Genomic DNA, 22,788 nt, shown 5'->3' on the forward strand with positions numbered 1-22,788 from the left:
GGCAGTGGTGACTGTGGGCGCTCACATTTAGCTACCATAGCAGGCAGCCTTGTTTACATCTCCTACCAGTAACATTTGCATGCTATTTCAAAGGAGTGGTCAGCTGCCCGACCTCAGAATTACATTCTACCTGGGTGAGGTCAGGTGGCCACCATCGTCCACAGGTGGGAAGATGGGGAAGGAGAGGCATGCTTATCTTGTTGGCTACACCAGTTACAGTCCCCCTCAGCACCACATGCCTCCATGTTTGTTTTTGTTTCAGATGTCTGTGTCCAGGTTGGGGCACAGCGGGGTCTTGTCTGGGGTGAGGCAGTGGGAATGAGCCTTCAGTGCCAAAGAGGAGGACGAGGATGCTCGGGCCTGTATTCCACCAACCTCTCAGTCACCCACGCTTTTCTCTTTAGTCTTTCATGATCGTGTTGGTGTTAGGGGCTTCCGTGTCCCACTCGGGAAGCTAGCGCTCTCTTGACAGCACTGACGTTGTTGCCTCATACTTCACTGGACTTACGTGGAGCTCGGTTGGGGTTTGGGAGTGCAGCAGGAACTTGGATTGTTTGCACAGTTTCACCAAAGTGAAATATAATTTACTCTTTAAAAAATTTATATACACTATATGTAATTTACTGTTAAAAGATGAAGGATTTGGCGTTTAAGATGAATAATTACACTAAAAACAAATGAGCAGAAAAGCATGAGACATCCTGTGACCTGACACTGAAGCTGTGTGGACAGTAAAACCCCCAGACCTTGCAGTGAGAGAAATGCAAAGGCCGTGTGGAGGGGCTGGGCCTCGCTGAGGAGAGGAACATGGGCCAGGTGTGCAGAGGACGTTAGTCACAAGGTTTGGGAGGAAATGGAGCAAATGTTTTTCCCCATGGGATGAAGAAGTCAGAAGGTGGAGAAGATGAGAGGGGTGGGGTAACATGGTGGAAAATCAGGGCTGAAGCAGGGCTGCCCTCAGAAATCCTACAGTTGGGAGCAGTGAACATTTGGAGCTGGTGAAAGCTGCTTTCTGGAGTCACCTATGTGTAGTGCATGGCAGTACATGTTATTAATCAAAGAGTACCAGGGTCTAACTTATGATAAGACAGTGCCAGTTGATATAGAGGATCTGAGTGGGGGAGTAAACCCAAGTGTATACTAAGATCTTGGCATTACAGAGGACACAGAGGTCTCATAGTTAGGATGGGCTATAAGGGAATCCAGGATAAGCACTGTGCACACACACACACACACTTGTCTCTTGGTGGTGGTGGTGATGGAATAGTAGGCCTTGAACATGCTAGTCAAATAATTTGCCTATAAGTCACATTCTCAGCCCTTAGTTTTTTTTAAAAAGATTTATTTATTTATTTTTATATGAGTACACTCTAGCTATCCACAGACACACCAGAAGAGGGCACTGGATCCCATTACAGATGGTTGTGAGCCACCATGTGGTTGCTGGGATTTGAACTCAGGACCTCTGGAAGAGCAGTCAGTGCTCTTAACCACTGAGCCATCTCTCCAGCCCGAGCCCTTAGTTTTCTGAGACAGTGTCTCACTGTGTGGCTTAGGCTCATCTCAGACTTGCTGTGTAACCCAGGGGGGCTTCTACCTCTTGATGCTCCTGCTTCAGTGCTGACATCATGGGCATGCACTCCATGCTGGGCTGGAGCTACTTGAACCTTTTGTTTGATGTGTGTGTGTCCAGGGGACATCCTATGTTGATCCTCAGGCGTCATCCATCTGTATATATTTACACTGACATGGGACTTGCCAAGGAGCTGATGGTGTGTGGCCTGTGAGGCTGGTCTCCACTGTCTGTAGCTCCCTGCACTGGGCACAGACCCTTGCCCTCCTCTTTCTGTGAGTGCTGCTGATTGAGCATGTGCTGCGCAGCTCTTCACTGACTGGTCACCTCCCAGCCTTCGAGCTTCCTTTGCTTCTTTCATTGCGTCTTACCCGGAGACAAAAAAGGAATTAAAAACCTAGAAGGTCACACAGCTTCTCGGAGTGAGAGAATCCTCAATAACATCCTTGTCTGAAGATGCTGGGGAGTGTTTGAGTTCTATAAGAGGCAGCACGCTGGCATGCTCTGTAGACTGCCTTCCTGAGGACCCTTTAGGTCTCAGCTCCATGGTCACGCACACTTTGTTCAGCAGCTGTTTTCACTCAGTCATGAAAATGAGAGGCTGTAGGTGTAGATCTACACATTCGACTCGAGGGAGGGAGGGAAGAGCTTTCCAGTGTGACCCTAGGTTTCAGCAAGGTGTGGGGGACCATGAGTGCTACAGACTCCTGGATCCGGGTGCAGGGTGGGGGAGAATAGACCAGCGGCCTCTGCTGCCTCAGGAGGAGTTTTGTCACTAGCAGGTTGGCTGAGAAGAGTCCACAGTGCACACCACTGGGTGGGATGGCTTGCTGTATGCACTGTACACGAGGCTGCTCCTCTCTGCAGTGGATTGGCTCCTCTACTGGCCATGCTGCTGGTCTGCTGCATCCAGAACCTTCCATTTAAGTGCTTGGTCTCTTTCGCTGTCACTGGTAGCTCATACTGCTTTTGTGGAAGTGACTGAAGTAGTTGGTTCTCTGAGCAGATGACTGTCCTGAGGGGGCATTTGCACCTACTCCTTCCCACACTTGGGTGCTTGGGTTTCTCTGCTCTGTGGTGAGTGTGGACCCCACAGTGGAGGCTGGCTGCTTTGTTTTATCGTGTATATATTTCTAAAGACAGGCTCTAATGCAGCCAATCTGAACTCGTAGCTGAGGATGGGTTTGAATTCCTCCCCTTCTCTCCCCTCCCCTTGATTGTTGGGCGCAGGGTTTCTCTGTGTAGTCTTGGCCTTCCTGGAACTTGCTATGTAGACCACGCTTGACTGGAACTCATGAAGGTCCACCTGCCTCTGCCTCACAAACACGGGGTTAAAGGTGTACACCACCACCACCTGGCTGAGCTTGAATTTCTGATTCAATTCTCCTGAACAGGTGCCCACTGTGCCACTTGGTTTGGGTGTGGTGGGGATTGAACCCAGGATCTCTTACACACTAACTTGCTTAGCCAAGTGTTCTGCCCAGTCCTGCTGCATCCCCACTTCTATAGTCACTGTGTATCACTGTGTATTATTAGCATGAAAACATCTCATTCCACGAGAATAATTTCACTTTTATCCAGACCATCTGACCTATGGACTTTGTTGAGTAAAACTGAAAATAATTTAAAATCTAATTTGTCTTCTTGTCAAGCCAAAAGGAACCTATCAAGGAGACATTGAAGTAGATGAGGAGCGGTCCTGCAGCTGTGTGTTACCCAGAGTGTCAGATCCAGCGGCTGGTGTGCTTTGTAATCAAGCGGTAGCGTGCACTAAGTGAGAAGCTGGTAATTGCTAGGGTTGTTGTCTCTTTTGAAGAATTTTAGGAAGAGTGGTGAGAAAATTGACTATTGTTTATTGTATAGTTTTGGTGCTGGATCCAAGTCTCCACGACCTCTCAGCCCTTTACTCCTTGATTTGATGATTCACTAAGGACACAGTGGTCTGGTTTACTGTTAGTGAAAGAATGTTGTACAACAAAACCAGCCTGAGGACCAGGGGTGTGTGTGTGTGTGTGTGTGTGTGTGTGTGTGTGTTGAAGTCTGCAGCAAGACAGCCATGAACTTTCAAGGGTGCTTTTCCCGGGTAGTCACCTATAATGTCTCAGCTTCCCCAGAAGTAAGTTAGGATGACACACATGAAGTGGGGTCACCCTAAAAGGTTCCTTAGAGACCTAACTGGGTGCTCACCATGGGTACATCTCTGCCTGGCATGCACCAGAAGAACTCTAGGTCCCAGAAGGCAGGCAAGGGGTTCAGCATGTTGGCGTTGTATGTAGCTGGGGTCTGGTGAGCCAACCCTCCTGTTGGGGAGGTGAGCTTTCCAGAAGCCACTGCACCTGTAGGTGTGTGGTTCACGATGGTTCTGGGGAGCACCTGACTGACTTCCCTGTGCACTGCTGTCTCACTTAAGACACAGAGGAGTCAGCAAATGTGTGTCACCCTGTCAGACAGTCACACTAACTGCGTGGACGGACGTGTACTAAGTTGTGCTCACTAAGAGAAGTAGCAGATAGATTGGGACAGAAAAAGCCTTTAGAATTCTTTGGAATTTTGTGTGAAATAATGGGCTAGAACTGAACTTCCCGACTGATGTTCTATTAGACACTAAATGCTGCCGGGAGTTGCTTCAGTGAGAGCACCATTGAATTGTAATTAAATATTAAGAACCTATAAAATATATTTGCATTACAAAAGTGGTTAAAGTAATTTTCTCAGTCTTCATAAATTTAGATAATAATCATTAAACAAAATAATGAGCTAGTCTTTGAATGGAAGAGGCAAAGATGCAGCAAATTGCCCCAGGAGCTGGGTTGCTAATGACACTGGTTTGTGGTTCCAGAATAAAAGCCTGTGGGATGGGACAGATTCTTGATGCCTGACTGTGGCTGCCCGCTGCAACAGAAGTGTCACCATTAAGTTAGGGATAGTTACAGAGTCCTCAAGATTCCCAGTCTGTTCCTTTTATGGTTTGTTCTTGGGTGGGTGCCAAGCAAAACACCAGTTGATCAGGCATAATGGCTTTAAAAGAAGTGAGTGAGGGATTACTGACAGTGGTTAGTGCACCCATGGTCTCATAGTTTGGTCCATATTTCACTGATGCTGCCAGAAGCTCTGGAGTTGGGAGTTGTCACTAATTACTGTGTTGTCACTGGACACAGGCTTGGCCACTAGTGAAGCTTCAGTTTACAGCTATGCGAATAGGAAACATCGACTCATTCTCTATTTTAAATTAAGCCTTCCATTTTAAGACAGTTAGAGAGTCTACAGTGAAACTGTACCTTTCTTCCCTTTTCCTGGACTGGGATCCTAGTGTGGCAGCAGCTTGGTGGCACCTGGGTGTTCTCAGCACTGATGAGGCGGAGGCAGGAAGACTGTGAGTTCCTGGCTAATGTGAACTATGTAGTAAGACCTGTCTCAAAAACCAGAGCCTTAAGCCAAAAGTGTCCTACGTCACAGCCCAGGTCTTGACACAGATGTTGGCTTTCCACTGCACTGCCCTTTGGTTGCACACACTTCTCAGCTGGGCAGGCATGGTCCTTTGTTCAAGAATGCCGTGTCTGTAAGTCATGTCAGCATCTCACTCCTCGCAGCTGTGTGGCTGAGTTGGGCGGCATTCCACTTTTTGCAGTTGGCTTTTTCACTCTGATCGCTCTAGAGACTCATCCACATTGCCCATCATTTGTCCCTGTTATTGCCAAGTGTTGTCTGTGGTGTAGATGAACTGCCATGTGCAATTGCTTATTCACCGAAGGACATCTGGGTTGCTGTCATGGATAAGGCTGCTGTGAACACTTACGTTCTTTTTTCCTCTGAATCTTAGTTTTCATTTCTTTGTTATGAATGCCCAGAAGTGCAGTAGCCTGGCCTGCGGTGCATGTCTACTTTCCCAGGAGCCACTGCACTGAGCAGCTGCACCTTTGCAGACAGGTCTCAGGATGTGGTTGTTGGTCCTGGAATGGAGCTGTGCAGTGTGGACTGTTCTAGGCCAAACTGTCGCTGACAAAATTCCCCCCGGGGCATCGGTAGCTGCTGCAGCTTGTGCTCCCTGTCAGAAAACTGGAGCACTTGCTCCCTTGCACCTGCAGGTCCTTGAGGCTGCACTGGAGACCCCTTCCTATCCTGAGGTGAATGAGTTCGTGCAGGCAGGCCCTTGGGTGCTGCCCACTTGAGCTTTCCTCTTGGGGATCACCTGTTGTGTTTTGTTCTTTGCTCTGTGGGTTTTGTCTTTGCTTTTCTTTTTCGTTTTCTTCCTTTTAAAACATAGGCCACAGTAAGCTGGTGATGTATAAACAAATGCGCTTTCTCTTCAGTGTGTTTGTCTTGGTCTTATGTAAACTCTGGACGTTTCAGTGCAGTCAGCTTTGTCACCACTGTCGTCCAGGCGCTACTTGAGTATTCCATATTCAGTCCCCGCCCCCATCTCCATCGATTCGGATCTTGAGGTCATGAAGTTGCTCTGAAGAGAGTGAAATTGGTTTCTCAGTGGGATCCCGGGTGGACCTACAGGATGAGGCAGAGATGCAGCTTTACTCTGTCCCACCGTTTCTAACCCGTCATGTCTCTCCGGCTTCATTGCTCATGCTGCAGTTCCAGGACATTTACAGATGTTAGAAGAGTAGGTGGGGTGCAAGAGTCATCGCTTCCTTTCTGGTCATCAAAGTCAGTGTCACACAGCCTGAGATGTGGGCACAGTGCAGGATGTCCTGCCTAGCACAGTAACTCTTTTCTGCCAAGGCTTGTGTGGGGCTCCCCAAGGCTCCTGGAGACAGTGTTGCTGCTCTTGTGCCTGTGTGAGTCACAGTCTCTGGAAAGTGGGTTTTAGACCAGCACACTCGTCTCATGGAGTCCAGGGTAGGTCACACAGTCACACAACATACCCACAGTCAGGAGTAGAGAGAGCACACATAGCTTTGCTTGCTTGCATGTAGCTTTCTCTTGACTTACATAGTTCAGGGCCTCTGACTAGGGAATGGCAATGCTACAATGGGCTGGGTCTTTCTGCAGCAATTCATAATCAATACCCCCCACCCAGGCCATTTCTTCAAGTTATTTCTTCAGTTGATGCTTTCTTAGGTGATTCTAGGCTGTGGCAAGTTGAGGATTTGAAAACTATCGAAGACATTTTATATGTAAGGAAGGTAATTACGTTTTTGTTTCCTTTAAAGATATATTAAAGGCTATGTGCAATAATAGACTTTGAAAAACAAAATTAAGCCAGGTGAAAGTGGCACATTCCTTTAGTCCCAACGCTGGAGGCAGAGACAAGTTCAAGGACAGCCTGGTCTATAGAGCCAGCTCCAGGACAGCCAGATCCACAGCAACAGCACAGCAGCAGCAAGACAACTACACCCAAGACAGTCTTGAAAAGCAAAAATTAAAAAGTTAAGTGATATCTTAAAGCTGATGTTTACCATTGATAACCTTAGCTGTTGGTTCAGAGCCTGTTCCATGGCTGTGCACACGCAGTCCTGAGAGGGCAGTGGGAGGGTCCTGGGCTGAGTGGCAGGCTCTACAAGGCCAGGCTTCCTACTGAGGACTTGAGGACCAGTGCTCCTGAGGTTGCCTTGCTTTCCCTCATTTGCTTACTGTCTTCTCACCTGTGCTGCTCTTCCTCTTCCTCCTCCTCTTCTTCCTCTTCCTCCTCCTCTTCCTCCTCCTCCTCCTCCTCTTCCGCCCCCCTTGCCTCTCCCCTGTTGTTTCCTGCCTTTGTCACACACTTAGCTGAGCAGAGGGTGAAACACTCGTGTGTCCCGAGTGTGCAGCAGAAGCTTGATCCACCATGTGATGACAGAAAATACTTTTGAGTCTTGCTTGCATGTGACCTTTCCAGTTACCACAGCTGGCTAAAGAGGACAAGTCTGCCGTTGTGGGAAGGAAGGGCTCAGGCCTGCTATACTTGGTTGATCCTTAAGAGACGAGGCTGCAGAGTGCTGCCCACCCCTAGGGGCAGGCCAGGGACTACTTGGATTCTCGAGGAGCCTTATTTCCTGGGTCCTCGTGACTCTGCAGAGGCTGATATCCCCATGCTCTGTCCCCGCCCAGAGGACTGGAAGCAGACTGGGAAGATGGCTACGTGACACTAAGTACACTAAAATAGTCCTGTTGTTTGATAGAGTTCCTGTCTTGAGAGGAAGGGGACAAGGCTCGGAAAGTCCCCTAACTGAAGGCAGCACTGTGCCGGCAGACACTTTATCAAGAGTGGCAGGAAGCAGTGCTGACTTGAGATCCAGCTCCAGGAGACTTTCCTGCTGCCTGTGAGGTCTGCTGAGTGCATCTGTTTTAGGACTTTTTGGAAACAAATATACGTTTTCTTTCCTGGGAACTAGAGGCAATAGGTTGCAGTTTTTCTTGGATCTTTGTGATTAATTTTGTTTGTGCCAAGGTAGAGGTCTTCCTATTCCAAGCCTTCATTCTGAAAGATTTCAGGCCAAGTGGAACTGAAAGCTGGGGGCACTGAACTGTATTACTTCCCCCAGAGCCCACAGCTGTTCTGTTGCATCCAGTTTGCTTTCTGCTTGTGTTTGTTTTGAGGTATTTGAGAAGTGAGCAGTCAACACCCGGATTCTTTGCACACATCTCCATGCAGCTCTCGAGAGGGCGTGTCTTTCTGGCCTGATGTCAGGGTTACACCAGCACCTGAACATACTTTTGTAGTCCTAGCCCAAATTTGTGCTCTGCTCACACTTCCTGCCTGTGTTGCAAGTGTAGCTTATACATCATCACCATCATCACCATCATCACCATCATCGCCATCATCATCATCACCATTGACATTGACATTGTAATCATTGACATCGTTGTCATTGTCATAATCATTATCATCAACAACAACATTGTTATCACCATCACCATCACCATCACCATCATCATTGTTTTGTTTTATTTTTCAAGACAGGGTTTCTGTGCAGCCCTGGTTGTCCTGGAGCTCATTCTGTAGACCAGGCTGGCCTTGAACTTACAGAGATCCTCCTTTCTCTGCCTCCTGAGTGATGTTTTATTTTGTTTTGTTGTAAGCAAAAATTCCTTAATTTTATATATTTTTCATTTTTTCCTTAAATCAAAAAAGTGTGTGTGTGTGTGTGTGTGTGTGTGTGTGTGTGTGCGTGATGAGATGACTCAGAAGGTAAATGTTCTTGTTACCAAGCCTCATGACCTGATTTTCACCAAGACCCCACATGGTGAAAGGTAAGAACCAGCTCAGTTCCCATGTAATACTTCTCCCGTCCGTCACCTGTTGTCACCTGTCATCACCCCCTCCCCCCAAACACATACCAACACACACACTGCTTTTTTAATCCTTTGCTCTCCTGGTGGAGGTTCCAGGCTGGTTCTTTTGTAGAATAGCCTGCCTTATGTTGAAGGTAGTTGCTGGTGGTGCCATTTGTCTTGTTTCTCCGCCCTAGGTTCCCTTTGAATGGGCTCAGTCTGGAGGGCGCTCATTCTAGGGGTTAGGCCTGTTTTGAAGGGCAGAGGACCCTTGTTCTCTAGTTGTCACATTATAACAGGAGTCATAATCTGTCCTACTATCAGTCATATCTAACCTACCAGGAAGTTGCCAGGACAGTCCCAGTGCTCAGCTGCAGGAGTGTCCTTTGCACAGCGTAGAGCTATTCTGATTGTAGCTTGTCTTTGTGACTGTCAGTCAGCCTTGTGTCACTAATGAAATATCCAGAGAAATGATTTTGTGATCACAGTTCTAGAGAGCCAGTCAAGGTTGAGTGGTCCGTTGCCTTGAGCCTCGGTTAACATGACAATGGCCGTGGCTCTTCTACTCATGTCAGAAAGAGGAGAGACATCCCTAGTGACAGTAGGTTCTATGGAATCACAAATACCCCATACAACTTCTTGAAAACAAACCTTCCATACATCCCCACAGGGGCAGCCAACATCCACGCCATAGCAGTGATTTGATTTTGCCCTGAAGCCTGCACATTACTACAGAAAGAGTGAAGTGTGAAGTGTCAGCGCTTTCCTGAACTTTTAATTGACGCTCATTTGAAAACTGCTTGTCAACCCCGTAAGGCACTATGGGAATAGAAATATGAAAGAGGAAGTGTGCGTGAGTGCTCACACATGCATGCACACGCCCATGCATTCTGTCTACACTCAAAGGCCACTTTTCTTTGCTAACTGATCTTCAGTTCTATCAGGCCGGGTATGTTCTGAACCTTTCTTGGGGCATCATGGGACTTTGGGCATTTCTGACAGGAGGTCCAGAATATTTTTCTTGTCTGGAATGTGCAGGGTTTATTTGTGGTGGTTTTCTTAGGATTCACAGTGAAATCTAATGAGCCATGGGCGGTTAACACAGGTGCTTGTTAGCAGTCAACCACATGGATTCCTTTTGTTCTACCCAGGTAGAAATCACGAGTGTAGGTGAGCCCTTTGATTGCCAGCAGTCCCAGGTCCCTGAGTGCCCTACAACCTAGGGCTAGATTCGAAGGTCAGTGGGTCACACTCCAAGCCCCGAGAGCTAGGGACATGCTGCTTAGACCTTAGTGGCTGGAGACTCCGAGTGCTTATGTTGGAGGCTTATTGCTCCAGCTAAAGATTGCAAACAGCTTGGCACTTGGCATCTTTTGTAGTCTTTAGCTTCTTGCTGGGATGGACAGCAGCATCAGGTAGCGTCAGTTGATGCTGTAACTTCCCCAGTTGCAAGTCCCAGGCATTAGAGTTGCCCACAGCCAGCCTCGGTGGTCCTGTAGGGCTCTATGGTACTCACAGTGCCTTTTACCTTCCCAGAGACCACAGTGCCATCCAGCCACTGTTAGCATGCAGATGAAGACTGGGAACTGTTGGTGTTCTGTCCAGTGTTTGTCATGGACTACACTGAGGATGAAGGTTCATTCTTAGATCTCTCTCTCTGTATGTAGGTGGACTTGCCACCAGTGCCACCTCCCTGTCACAGGAGTCCTGGAATAAATCTGTGAAAAGAGGAACTGTTATGCTCATATCCTTTCCTTTCAGTGCTCAGAGCATCAACGTTTTCTGTTGCCTTTGGAACTTTGTATGCAAACAGCTAGAAAGAGAAGTGGCCTAGGGGTTCACCACCAGCCACGATGAAGAGCACAGTGGGAATTGGAGAGAGGTGGCGCACACCTTTAACCCAGCACTCAGGAGGCAGAGGAAGGTGAGCTCAAGGCCAGCCTGGTCTACAGGATCAGGATAACCAGGGCTACACATAGAAACTCTGTCGAAAGAAAGAAAGAAAGAAAGAAAGAAAGAAAGAAAGAAAGAAAGAAAGAAAGAGAGGGAGAGAGGAAGAGAGAGAAAGAAAAAAGAACACAGTGGGTCTGACTAGGGCTGTCAACAAGAGGTTCCAGGGAAGCACAGTGTCTGCAACACCTAGTATGAATAATTTTTCTGTCAGTTAAAAAATAAAGAGGCTGGCCAGATGGCTCAGTGGGTAAAGGTCTCATAAGAGATGAGTTCAGTACCTGGAATACATAGAGATGGGAAGGACAGAACTGACTCTGACCTCCACATGTGCTCTGAGGTATTTGCGCCCTGTGTATTGCAGACTATCCTCAAACTCAGAGATTCTCCTGCCTCTGTTCCCCAAGTGCTGAGATGAAAATTGTGTAGCACTACAAAAAGTAATTTTTTTTTTTCAGTGAGAAAGAGCTAATGTGGCTTTGAGGTATAGTAGCGTTGGGACTTTTTCTGCTGGACATATGACCTGGATGAGGTGACATGTCCTCCTCAGTGGCCGTTTCTGTCTTGGGAAGGCTGCGCTGAAGGACTTCCTATCCAGAGCTGTGGAAGAACTGTTAGCTCTGTCCTTTGCTTTGGAGTCTTTCCCCAAAGACACTACTGTACCAGACTACTGTACCTCCTTCCTGAAAATCCTGTCAGCGAGGGTCTCAGACAGTGAGGTCCAAAGACAGGCAAGGCCTGAGGGCTGTGCCAGAGCTGAGGAAGTGTCCACCTCAAACTGTACCTGGAAGGCAGGTTGTGGTCTGACAAAGCATGTGTGAGCTGCTCTGTGGGAACAGCATTGGCCACCCTGAACAGGGCCAGCAGCTAGGCTTCAGTGTTTCACATGCCCTGCCCTGTTTGTGTTGGAATGTTCCCGAAGAATATTGCTACTGAGGTTTGTTTTTTGTTTGAAGAAAGATAACCAATCTGGATCTCTCTAGATTTGGGGCAGGGGAGACCTGAGTTTGATTCTAGCATCTATGTACAAAATTGAATGTAGTAATGTGGGTTTATATTAGAATCCTAGCACTGGGTAGGCAGAGACCGGTAGATCTCTGGGGCTTGCTAGCTAGCCATCCATCCTAGCCTAATTGGTTGAGTTGTAGGTCAAAGAAAGACATTGTTCTGAGTGCCAACACCCGTGGCTATCCTCTGGCCTCTAAATGCATGTGTACACATTCCTCTGGGCACATAAACGTGTGTTCCCGTGGACCCGTGCTCACGAGCACACACTCACATGCCTTCTGCATTCCCATGAATACATGCATCTCTAGATGATTTTGAGACACTGAATTTTCCTAAAAACTTTACTGTACAGGTAAGATTGATTTCTTTTTTTCTTCCAAAGCCAGGGTCTTGTTCTGTAGCCTTGGTGTTGGCATAGCGATCTTTTTCCTGCCTCAGCCTCTGGGTGCTGGGATAGCAAGTGTGTACTATCATGTCTGACAGGAAACTTCTTTATGAATTGTTTTTGTGGATTCTTCTGGAATGTTCAGCTCTCATGCTTGGTTGTCCTTGCCAGCCTTGTTTTTCAAGTGAGGCTCGGCTGTATTCATAGGCACTGAGGTGTGGATGAAATACAGCCTTTCAGTTTGTGTTCTACAAGGTCATTTTGTGACTAGCTTTGGGACTAGCTCTTAAACTGGCAAGCCTGTTGAGAAGAAATGCACAGAAAGAGCAGGCTGTGGAAGTACTGTGGTGATTAAGTCTTCCAGTCTTGGCTGAGGGAGCTGTGTTTGTTCAGTTCTGGGCCACAGACCTGATTGTGTGCCATGGTTTGCTGTGCTTGGTTTAGTGGTCCATAATCCCCAAAGGATATTCACGTGTGCTGTCAGCTTTATCTCTAGGACTTTGAAAGACATTGAACTGTTGCTTTCTATTTCCTGTTTGTAATCCTTCTCACCTTTGACTCTGCACTGTGGTAATTTCTCACTTGGAATTCTCTTTAAGTAACTCAGGAATGGGGTGGTGATCTGACATTGTCTTACTGAGATTCACTAAGCCAACAGTTTTATGTTGGTGGCAAAATCCATGCCTAGGAAGCTGTACAGAGAGGACTGGCCTTAGGGTAAGTCCTAGAGATTGCAGCTCCTGGAAAACCAGTGATTACTGACTCCCCATGTCCTAGTTGTGTGAATTCAGAACCTGACTCCTGACCCATATTGGGAGGGGAAGGAACCCAGTCACATATGAGATAGTCACCTAAGGAAGAACTGTATCTCCCTCCCTAGATTCCCCATTTGGTTTCTGATAAATATCCTAATTACTCAATTTGATGATGTCACCCCTATTTGCTATTGATATTTATTCTTGGAAACTTCACCCGAGACTGCTTTGCCTGAGACTCTCTCTCTCTATGGGGAAATCCCCGGATGGCTGCCTATGAGGCTACTATAGTTGATTCCTGTTGGATGTTTTGAGCACCTGATTTGTTGTTCCACTCTCCTCTTTCTTTGCCCCTCTCTCACCTCCTTTTGACCCCTCCTTCCCTTTTGCTTTGGTTTTCTAAATTCACTTGGCCAAGACCTAACATATGGTCATTGTGGATCATTCTCCAGATGTATCCCATGAGCCAGCTGAAGCCTTCCCGCTGCAGGCCGGTGTTTTCTTGGCTGGTCTTTGATGCTGGTTGTTGTCTTCTGAAAGCATCCGTCCTGCCTTGCAGTTTGTGGATACGGAGACCTAAGAGTCCTGTTCTAGGTTCTGTTGGCCCAACCAGGATGCTGCAATGGAAGCAGCCTCCCTGGCCACCTGAGATCCATACTGTTTTTCTGAATGTATCCCGTGATGACACACCACTGTGATGGGGAGAGGGAAACATGTCTTGGGTGAATGACTTGACTTTAAGGATAATGTTGCTAATTCTAATTTATTAGTAGTTCTAAAGCTGTGGATGAGCATTGTATCGGAAAAAGTAGTCTGAGTAGCTTTGGAACCAGTCCCTGTTTTGATGGACGCTCTCCTTATGAAAGACAGTTTTGCTTAACTTGGTCAGTTCTAAAGCTGTGGATGAGCATTGTATCGGGGGAAAAAAAAAAAAAGCTGAGTAGCTTTGGAACCAGTCCCTGTTTTGATGGACGCTCTCCTTATGAAAGACAGTTTTGCTTAACTTGGTCACAGGGCTGACATTCTCAGGTGACATCCTGCCTCTAAAGGCACAGCATATACTAATCTAGGCTTCAGCCAAACATTTTCTGTGTCTTCCTAGTCGTAAAAATGTATGTAATACATGGGCACTTGTGAAGAAAGCCTTTGGTTACTGTGGTAAAATTATTATTTTTTAATCCCTTTCTCCAAGTAACATGCTGAAGGGACAGGTACAAAGAAGAAAAAGGGGCTCATCCACTGTTTCCTTCCAAACAACAGCTTCTGAGATTTTGTGCTTTCAGTGTGTGTGTGTGTGTGTGTGTGTGTGTGTGTGTGTGTGTGTGTGTACACGTATGAGTACGAATTAAGGATATCTTTAGTAGGTTTAAATAATTCTGATCTCTAGAATAAACTGAGCTAGGTTTTTTTTTTTTTTGTTTGTTTGTTTGTTTTTTTGAGCTAGGGCTTTAAAAAAAACCTTGTCTATAGTTCTTTATTTTGACCCTTAGAAAACAAATATCTTAAGGTGTCTTTTGTTGGAAGTAAACGCAGTCAGCAGTCAGTCTCCTGGGTACTGCGATTATGAAGGGGAGGAAGGTGTCCCTTTGAGGGACTCAGAGGTGTCCCACTGAGCTTGCCACTAGCTAACTTTGATGTTGCAGATTTCCTTTTGCCCTTTGCCTTCTACTGGACTTTCTCATAGCAGGGGAGGTAGGCTTTACAGTCAGTGTAATAGGAACAGAATTAAAAACAACACGTTTAAAGCTAAGTTAGGATCCTGGCTCAGAGTAATAAACCACACTTGTAAATCCCAACATCCTTCCCTTTGTTTCCAGTTCCCAAGGAAGGAATGGAAGAATAGGAAAAAGCCAGGGATCTCCCTAGCTGCTGCTAGGGAGGAAACTCAGTTCGATGAGCTTCTCTCTGCCTTGTTGTTTGCCTCTCCTGCTGTCTTTGGATGGAGCTGGGGGCACACTGGTTTCTCCTTTCCCCCTTCTTTCTCCTCTCTTTGCTGTGTGTTTCTGACTTTCTTTATAAATTATGCACCTTTGTCGCCTCAGCTCCGCTCAGGTTTTCCTGTCGTTCCTAATCCTAACGAGGACTCTTGGGAGTGGGAGGTTCTGTCCTCAGACAAGTGGGTGAACAGTGTTATGTGACATCAGTGTTGACCCTCAGGCTGGCTTCCTGCCTCACTTCCATGTGCTCGGCTGTTTATGCACAAGCACCACTCAGCGTAGGCCTAGTCCACACAGGTTTGCTCACTCCTTGTTTCTTTCCTGCACATCGGTCATCTAGATGCTAGGCATGGCAGCCTGTGAAGTTTCGTTCAAACGTGGCAGAGCTGCTGGATCAGCCATGCCTTCCAAACAGTAGGTGGCTTTGTCAATCAGTCAGCCAAGAAGGAAGACAGACACATCTTTGTAGTATTGTCTGAATCCTGTGAATGGCAGCAGACATCAAAGTACTCCAGTCACCATGGCGGTGCTCACTGTGTGCACAGGTCTTTGTGTCGGGGCAAGTCTGTGCTGACGTCATTTACTCAGTGGAGATTTCACTGTGTGACCGTTAGTGCTCTTAGCATGGTCATGTGCTCTTGTGTGTTAGAAGATATGGTGTAGGGACAAAATTTCTGATATTTGAAAAATTCTGAATTTCAGAACATATCCAACACTTCCCATTTTCCACAGCTCGAATCTAAAGTTTCCTGAAAGCTTTTGATTGGGATCCAATTCCCAAGTGCACCTCCAGGATGGCCCAGAGAGGAAGGACCCAAGGCAGCCTGGGCACTGAGAGCTGCTGCAGACAGACAGATTCCTTCCTCTCACTGTCAGACAGACGGAAGCTGATGGACGGGCTGCAGACCAGGAGTAACTGCTGAGAATCCTACAGTTTCCCTCCCTCCTTCCCTCCCTCTTTTTGATTTTGGTGGTGGGGGACGACAAGGCCTCTTTCTGTAGTCTTGGCTGTCCTGGGACTCACTCTGTAGAGCAGGCTGCTCTTGAACTTACAGAGATCCTCCTGTCTGTGCCTCCTGAGTGCTGGGATTAAAGCTGTGCACTTACCTCGCCTGATTTACAGTTTCTTGAATGATTCTCTTTTTCTCTTTTGAGATAGTTTCATGTAGTCAAAGCTGTCCTGGAATTCACTACATAGTCTAGGCTGGATCTGAACTTACTATACTCCTGCCTCAGCATCTCAAGTGCTGTGATTGCAGGCTTGAGTGATTTTCCCTGAAAAAAATTTTTTTTTTTTCTTTCGGAGCTGGGGACTGAACCCAGGGCCTTGCGCTTGCTAGGCAAGCGCTCTACCACTGAGCTAAATCCCCAACCCTTCCCTGAATTTCAAAACAGCATTCTTTTGAAACTCAAAAGTAACTCCCGGAGACATAATTGTGCCATCTTTGGTTATATTCTGTCCAGAGGAAGTATTTTAATGCCCACAATGGTTATTTTATGCAGTATTTTTACAGTTTTTGGTGCATTAAATTTGATAGCCCTTATTAAAACATTTCTATAAAATCGTATTAGCAAAAATTATTAATCTAGATTTTTTTGGAATAAGGTTGCTATATAAATGAAATAAAATATCAAAAAAAAAGACATTTTAGCTATAGTTAAACATGAGAGTCTATACAGTTTATGCCAACATGGTTAAAATTTGTAGGCTAAGATATACTTGATTGACTTGAGAATATTTTGTAATAATCTGTTTTTCTGATTTTAAATCAGTAACTAGGTATTAGACTAAAGTCCATTTTTCTAGTATGTGTGTTAGTGTATTTGAGTTTTTTTTAAATAAAAAGCATAATTCAGAGTGTTGATTAGGTATGTGTCACATAAGCAAATGTGTTGGATATTAGGTCCTTGAGTGTTTTTGTTCACACTTTGTGCCCAGGCCAAATCCTGTTGCTTTCCAGTTCTTGGGCAGGAGGGGAGAAACTGAGTCTTGAGTGATGTTCAGAGAGTCCAGGAGGCACACTGTTGATAAGTCTGCTGCGTGTGTCACAGGACTGAAGAGGGAATATTGTGTTTTCATATGTGTTTTTGTCTGAGGAACTCACATCATAAGACTGTGCGGAGGCCAGAAGTGAGTATCGAGTGTCTTCTCTGTTGCATTCCATCTAACTCTTGGAGACAGGGAGTTCCCCAATATGGCTATACAAGGTGCCAGTGAACTGTAGGGCCTAGGGATCCTCTTGCCTTGACCTTCTCAGGGCTGTGGTTACAGACATGAACCATAACCTGACTTTTATGTGGTTCTGGGGATATGAACTTAGGTCCTTGTGCTTGTCCAACAAATACTTTCTTTACTGACTGAACTGTCTGCTAGCTCTCGAGGTCCCCCCTTTTCTTTTAATAACTAACTCAGAACATATTTACTAAGAACTGCAATAAATAAGTTGGATTGAATGCTGCATCAGTGTCCTGACCCCCTTCTCTGTCCTTAGTGTGGGGGAACCAGATGCACCCAGCATGCTGCTGTGGGAGCTGGGCAACCCACCTTGTTCTTCCTCCCTGACCTGTGCTTTTGGGAGTCAGGCTGTAACTGAGAGGCCTCTTAGCATCACTTAACACAGAGGCCGTCACTGACAGGATGCACAGAGTCCAGACTCCGCTGTGGACTACCTGGGTTTTGAGCAAAGACTGTGGCAAGACACCGAGCCAGCACTAGTCAGATGACCTTGTCACTTCCTCCTTGGGTGTGTGGGGCTACACGGTGGGGTGTTCAGAAGGCACACAGTAGGCCGCTCCTAGGGTAGTTACAGCTGAGCTCTAACTTAGGCCATTGATAGTGCGTTTTGCTTTGGGCTTTGTGTAGGAGACAGGAGGTTAGTTTGAGGGATTTTTTTCTTTGCAGACCAAGGACACAACAAGAAGCCAGTGAATGGGTGGAGTTCAGTTGTGGTGAATCAGTTGTGGTGGACTCTGGTAGTCCCTTGGTCTCCTTGTTCTGAGATCCCACCAGCTGCCAGAAACTTAGGACAGCACAGAGCCCTTATATACACTGTTTCTTACTTGTGATACCTGTTAGGGATGCATTTGTAAAGGAGGCACAGGGAGTATAAGCACAAAAAAGTGACACACAGCAGAGCAGTCCTGTCGTAAGGGTCTGTAAAGGTGGCTTCTCCTCCACAGCCCGTCCCTTCCTGTGTGTGACTGTGAGTGTCTGTGCCATGCACAAGTGTGCAGAGGCTGGCACTGGGCAGAGGTGGTTCTCTTCCTTCAGCATCTGGGCCCTGGGGAGTAAATGCAGGTCCCTGGGCTTGGCCAGCAGCCTTACCAGTTGAGTCACCTCACCAGCCCTCAACTCTGGAAGGGAGGACCACTCTTTGGCTTCTCTTTGTCTTATCTGATTGGCAGTTTGCTCTTCCTGCTTTGGAGCCATAACTAAATGGACAAGCATTGCTTGCACACAGTCATTCTTACACCACGCAGAGCTCTTAATGGGGATATGAACCCCAAGCACAGGATGCGTAATTCCCAGATAAGTGCAGTTGGAATTTGCAGGCTGTTTATATCTGGAATTTTTCATGTACTGTTCTCTGACTGAAGATTTTAAGTAAGGAACTTTGAGGCCTGAACTGTATGGATTGCTGTGTCTGTAGAGAGAGAAGTCTGAGATGACTGAGCAAAGCCGCATTTCTTCAGGAAGTGACTTAGAGCCTGATCCAAGATCTTGTTCGGGAGTTTATGGAGACCTTGTGAATTCTATGTTATACCGGTGGAAGAGACTTAAGACTCTCTCTAGCAAGATGACAGCGATGTTTGCATGAAACCTCTTTGTTTATACAGTCCTCAGGCTGAGTCTGCAAAAAATTAATTGATCAGCTCTGTGGTCACTTACATATTGGGAAGCTAACTAGAAAGTACAGTTATTTTTATCCTCTGATTTTCACCTTTCCCTCTGACAATGAGTAAATAGCTTGTTTTCAGGTTTATAGTGAGATGCTTCTGGACAGTTCTGTGGAAGATGCTTTTAGAGGTGTGAGCATTGCAGGGAAAGAAGAAGGGTAGAAATATCCTTCTCCCATAGACCTTTAAATTCTGTGCTGAACAACAGACACTTGGACAGCTAGAAATGGACGGATGTCTGGAAGAGGCCATCGCCATCCTTTCGTGCTGCTTTAGAAAAGTTATTGTAGAAGTTTCTCACAACACAGTAAGACGGGAGACTGTGGGAGAGGATGAGGCACAGGCCGTGTGATAGGGCGTTTGCACACTCACAGGAAAACCAGCAGCAAGCCCATGTAGTTACAGACTTAGCAAAGTGACCCCTCCTCAACACATGCACATGCACGCATGCGCGCGCGCACACACACACACACACACACACACACACACACACACACACACACACACACACAGAAGAGCAAGTGGTCAAATGAAGTTGTCATGGGCAGTGAGTGTGTCCTCCAGATGTTCATGAAGAATACAGGCATGCTTTTGATGACATTTTGGACCTTCCTGGGGAAGGAGACCATAGTCTTCTTTGCTTTATATGTCACAGCGGTCAAAGGAGACTTGACCATATGTGGAGATGCTGTGTTCTCTCTGTGAGAGGAGCGTATGTGAAAATGTTGCTTCTTGTTAAGTTTGATTGGAATATTAGTGCAGTCTGTCCAGTGGGGTTTAAAGTGTGACTAAGGAGCTGGAGCTGGACTGCTGTCCAGCATTGGCCACTGTTTCAGAGGACTCGGGTTAGAGTCCAGCACTTAGATGGTGGCCAGCGACTGTCTGTAACTCCAGGGTTAGGGGATCTGGTCTCTTTCTGCCATTGCACACAGGTGCAACACCTGGGCACATAAGCAATAAGTGAATAAGTGATTGGTTTGGAAAACAGGTGAGGATTAATTAGCTATGTAGCATTATTTGGAGAAAACCTGGCCTTTGGTTATTATGCAAAGCACAATGGTTAATCTTCATGGTCAACTTAAATGGATTTAGAGTTGCTGTGGAAACACCTGTGGGGTGTGTCTATGATGATGTCTCCTAAAGTGTTTAACTGAGGACTGAGGACACATCCTTTGTGGGCAGCACAATTCCCTGGGCTGGTTTCCTACACTGAATAGAGAGAGAGGAAGCTGGGTGCTGAAATTCTTTCCTCTCTGCGTTCTGATGGATGCAGTGTGACCAGCTGCTTCATGCTTCTGCTGGCAGGGTGGCCTGCACCCCCAAACTGTGAGGCAGAATAAGCCTTCCTTAAATGGCCTGTGGCAGGTGTTTTGTCACAGCAGTAAGCAAATGACTGACCCACAGGATGAAGATGAGGTATATGAGCTTGGTCCCTGGGGAGTGCTGTGCTGGTCACTGGATCATTTATCTCTTGGCAGACTTTGCTACTTAAGGGTCCTGGAGATGTCATTCTAGGAGTCAAGGAAAGTATTGGATGGAACTGGAACTAAGACCCAAGCTAAGAGAGTAGGTGAGACTGGACATGGTGTGTTCCCAGCAGGAATTGGGGTGCCCTGGTAGAGAGGACCAAGGCTTGGAGGTGGAGGATTTCAGGTGACAGAGAGTGTGTCACTGACCTTCAAAGAGCCGAGCTTTGACTTAAAAGCACAGGGAGCTGCCACGTGTGAACTACAGCTTTGATATGCAGCTTGCATCCAGGCAGGCTGGCCCATGTGTTCTTACACATATGTGCTGGGTGTGATGGAGCCCAGTGAGAGTTGATGGTTTGGAGTGCACTCCCTAGCAGACATTTCCACTAGGATGTAAAGTGGGTTGGGACTTGATAGTGTAGGGTGTTGGTGCCGCTAAGGATGGTGGAGGACGAGGAGGGCTGGTACTCTGTTTGAATGCATCCTTCTCCCACCCAACTTATTTTTCCAAGACAGGGTCTCACTGTGTAGCTCAGGCTTAAATTCTCAGCCCTACCGTAGTGGTGGATTGCAGTGTGTGCTTGGTGTTGTGCTGGTGCAGATCTTCATCTCTTAGGTTTCCCGGTGTTTCTAGCACCCATGACCAGTGACTGTACGCTGTGTGTGAGGGGATGAAGGACGTGGGCTAAGATGTGCTGAGTGGGTGGGGCTGCTTCGTAGAGTTGGATCAGTGGGAAAAGAAGGTGGGAGGAGCTGTATCTAGCAGAAAGCAGAACATACCTGGTGTCAGTCGGGTCTGTCTCTGAGTTCTAGAACAGCAGGACTACACAGAGAGATCCTGTCTTAAAAACAGAAATCCCAAATAAAGCACCGAAGGCTCAGACAGCAGCCACAGGTGGAGAGAAGCAGTGAAGTGGTATGACATGGGTAGTGAGAGTTTTAAAGACAAGCCACCAGTGAACAAGGAGGAGTGGGACTCGGAATGAACATGGCACGTATGTCCCACAGAGTTCTCAGCCGCACTAATACGAGCTAAGTCTCTCACCCCTCACAGTCGGATGTGGATAAGAACATGCGCTGAGCACTGTAAGATAGGTTGCCTTTTGATCAGTTGATTCTGCTCCTGGAGATTCATTTTAAGGAAGCTCCTGCATGTGCTGCTTTTAACCCTCTGCCCTGTCCTCAGAGGTGGGCTAACCCGGGGTACAGGAGCAGTGCTGTAAGAGTGACTGAGTAGGACAGTGCAGGAGGAGCCCAGTATTCTGGGGATAGTCTGGAGTCCATGTTGAAATACTGTTTCTGTTGTGCTTCCAGATGAAGACCGTCAGTGTGGCCTTGGTCCTGTGCCTGAATGTGGGTGTGGATCCTCCAGATGTGGTGAAGACCACACCTTGTGCTCGATTGGAATGCTGGATTGGTAAGTGCCAGCCCCTCTGATGGGCGCCTGTCATGTAAACTGTTGTTTTAGATAACATGTTCAAGGAAAATCAAAATAACTATTGGTTTCTGTATCTTTTCCTTTAAAATGTGTTAGTGTCTGGCTTGTGCCTATACATGGTGTATAATGGAGCTATGACTACTTTTGAAAAATGGAATGACTCATTTGTATATAAGTAATATTTATAGAAAAGGTAAATGGAGCTCTCTGAAGCAAAGTGTTGTGGTATAAATTATAGATGATAGTAGCAGCATTCGTGCTTGTAGTGGACTGAGTGGGGCTTAGAGCAGCTCCCAGGAGATTAGGCCATTTAATCCCCTCCGAAGCCCCACAGCAGTGCACATGTGGAGGTCAGAGGATGACTGTCAGAGTCAGCTCTCTCCTTTCACTCTGGTTGTCAGGCTGGGTGGCAACTGGGTCTGTTTACCTGCTGAGCCATCTGACTAGCCCCTGCCTGGTTATTGAACCCAGGGAGAAGGAGATACAAATGATGACCGTGCCTTAAGCGGTCCTGTGAGTACGCTGGAGTTGGGAAACCTCCATCAAGTAAGGAGACTGCTCATTTAGAAGAGACTAGAGCTGCGTGGCGTGCATGCACTCCTTTAATTCCAGTATTTGGGAGGCAGAGGCAGGTGGTTCTCTGTTTGAGATAGTTAAGTTCTATCTAGGTTAGTCATGTACATTGTCTTTAATAAATGGGGAGAGGTGGGTGATGAATCATGTGTGTGATAAAATTCCTGTGTGAGCATTTCCAGGGTACACACAGCTTGCCGCCACAGTCTCCTGTAGGAGTGTTTACATCACAGCGGCAGCTGTGTGTCCCCTCTTCCAACCCCAGCCCACCCTTGGTCTCATGAGGGTTTTCTTTTTAAGACAGGATTCTTGTGTTCTCTAGGCTTGCTCCCCTGCCTCTACCTCTTGAGTGTTGGATTGCAGGTGGGCACCATCACGACTGGCTAACCCGTTCAGAAGGACATCCGCTTTTCCTAAATTGAGTACTTTGTGTTCGGATTTTACTGGGACTTGGGCCTGCTCTGGGCTCTTGTGGTGTGGTAACACAGGATAAAGAAAAACAGTGTGAACGGCTGGCTTCAGCTGATGCTTGGTATCTGTTATTTCACACTTTATTTTGAAAAAAGATTTTTAAAGTTGCAAGCAGAGCAGTGGCCG

The 22,788-nt window shown here is 46.8% G+C and overlaps 1 protein-coding gene across 1 annotated transcript in view; it reads left to right on the forward strand.

Annotated features, from left to right (window-relative positions):
• The window catches only part of Rptor (regulatory associated protein of MTOR, complex 1), a 298,642-nt gene that overhangs the window by 39,062 nt on the left and 236,792 nt on the right, over positions 1-22,788 (forward strand). The window contains 1 exon segment of the mRNA NM_001134499.2: positions 21,495-21,597. Within this exon segment, the coding sequence (NP_001127971.2) occupies positions 21,495-21,597 (103 nt within the window).

This window comes from Rattus norvegicus, chromosome 10 (assembly GCF_021556685.1).
Source record: "Rattus norvegicus strain SHRSP/BbbUtx chromosome 10, alternate assembly SHRSP_T2T, whole genome shotgun sequence".
Lineage (NCBI taxonomy): Eukaryota > Metazoa > Chordata > Mammalia > Rodentia > Muridae > Rattus > Rattus norvegicus.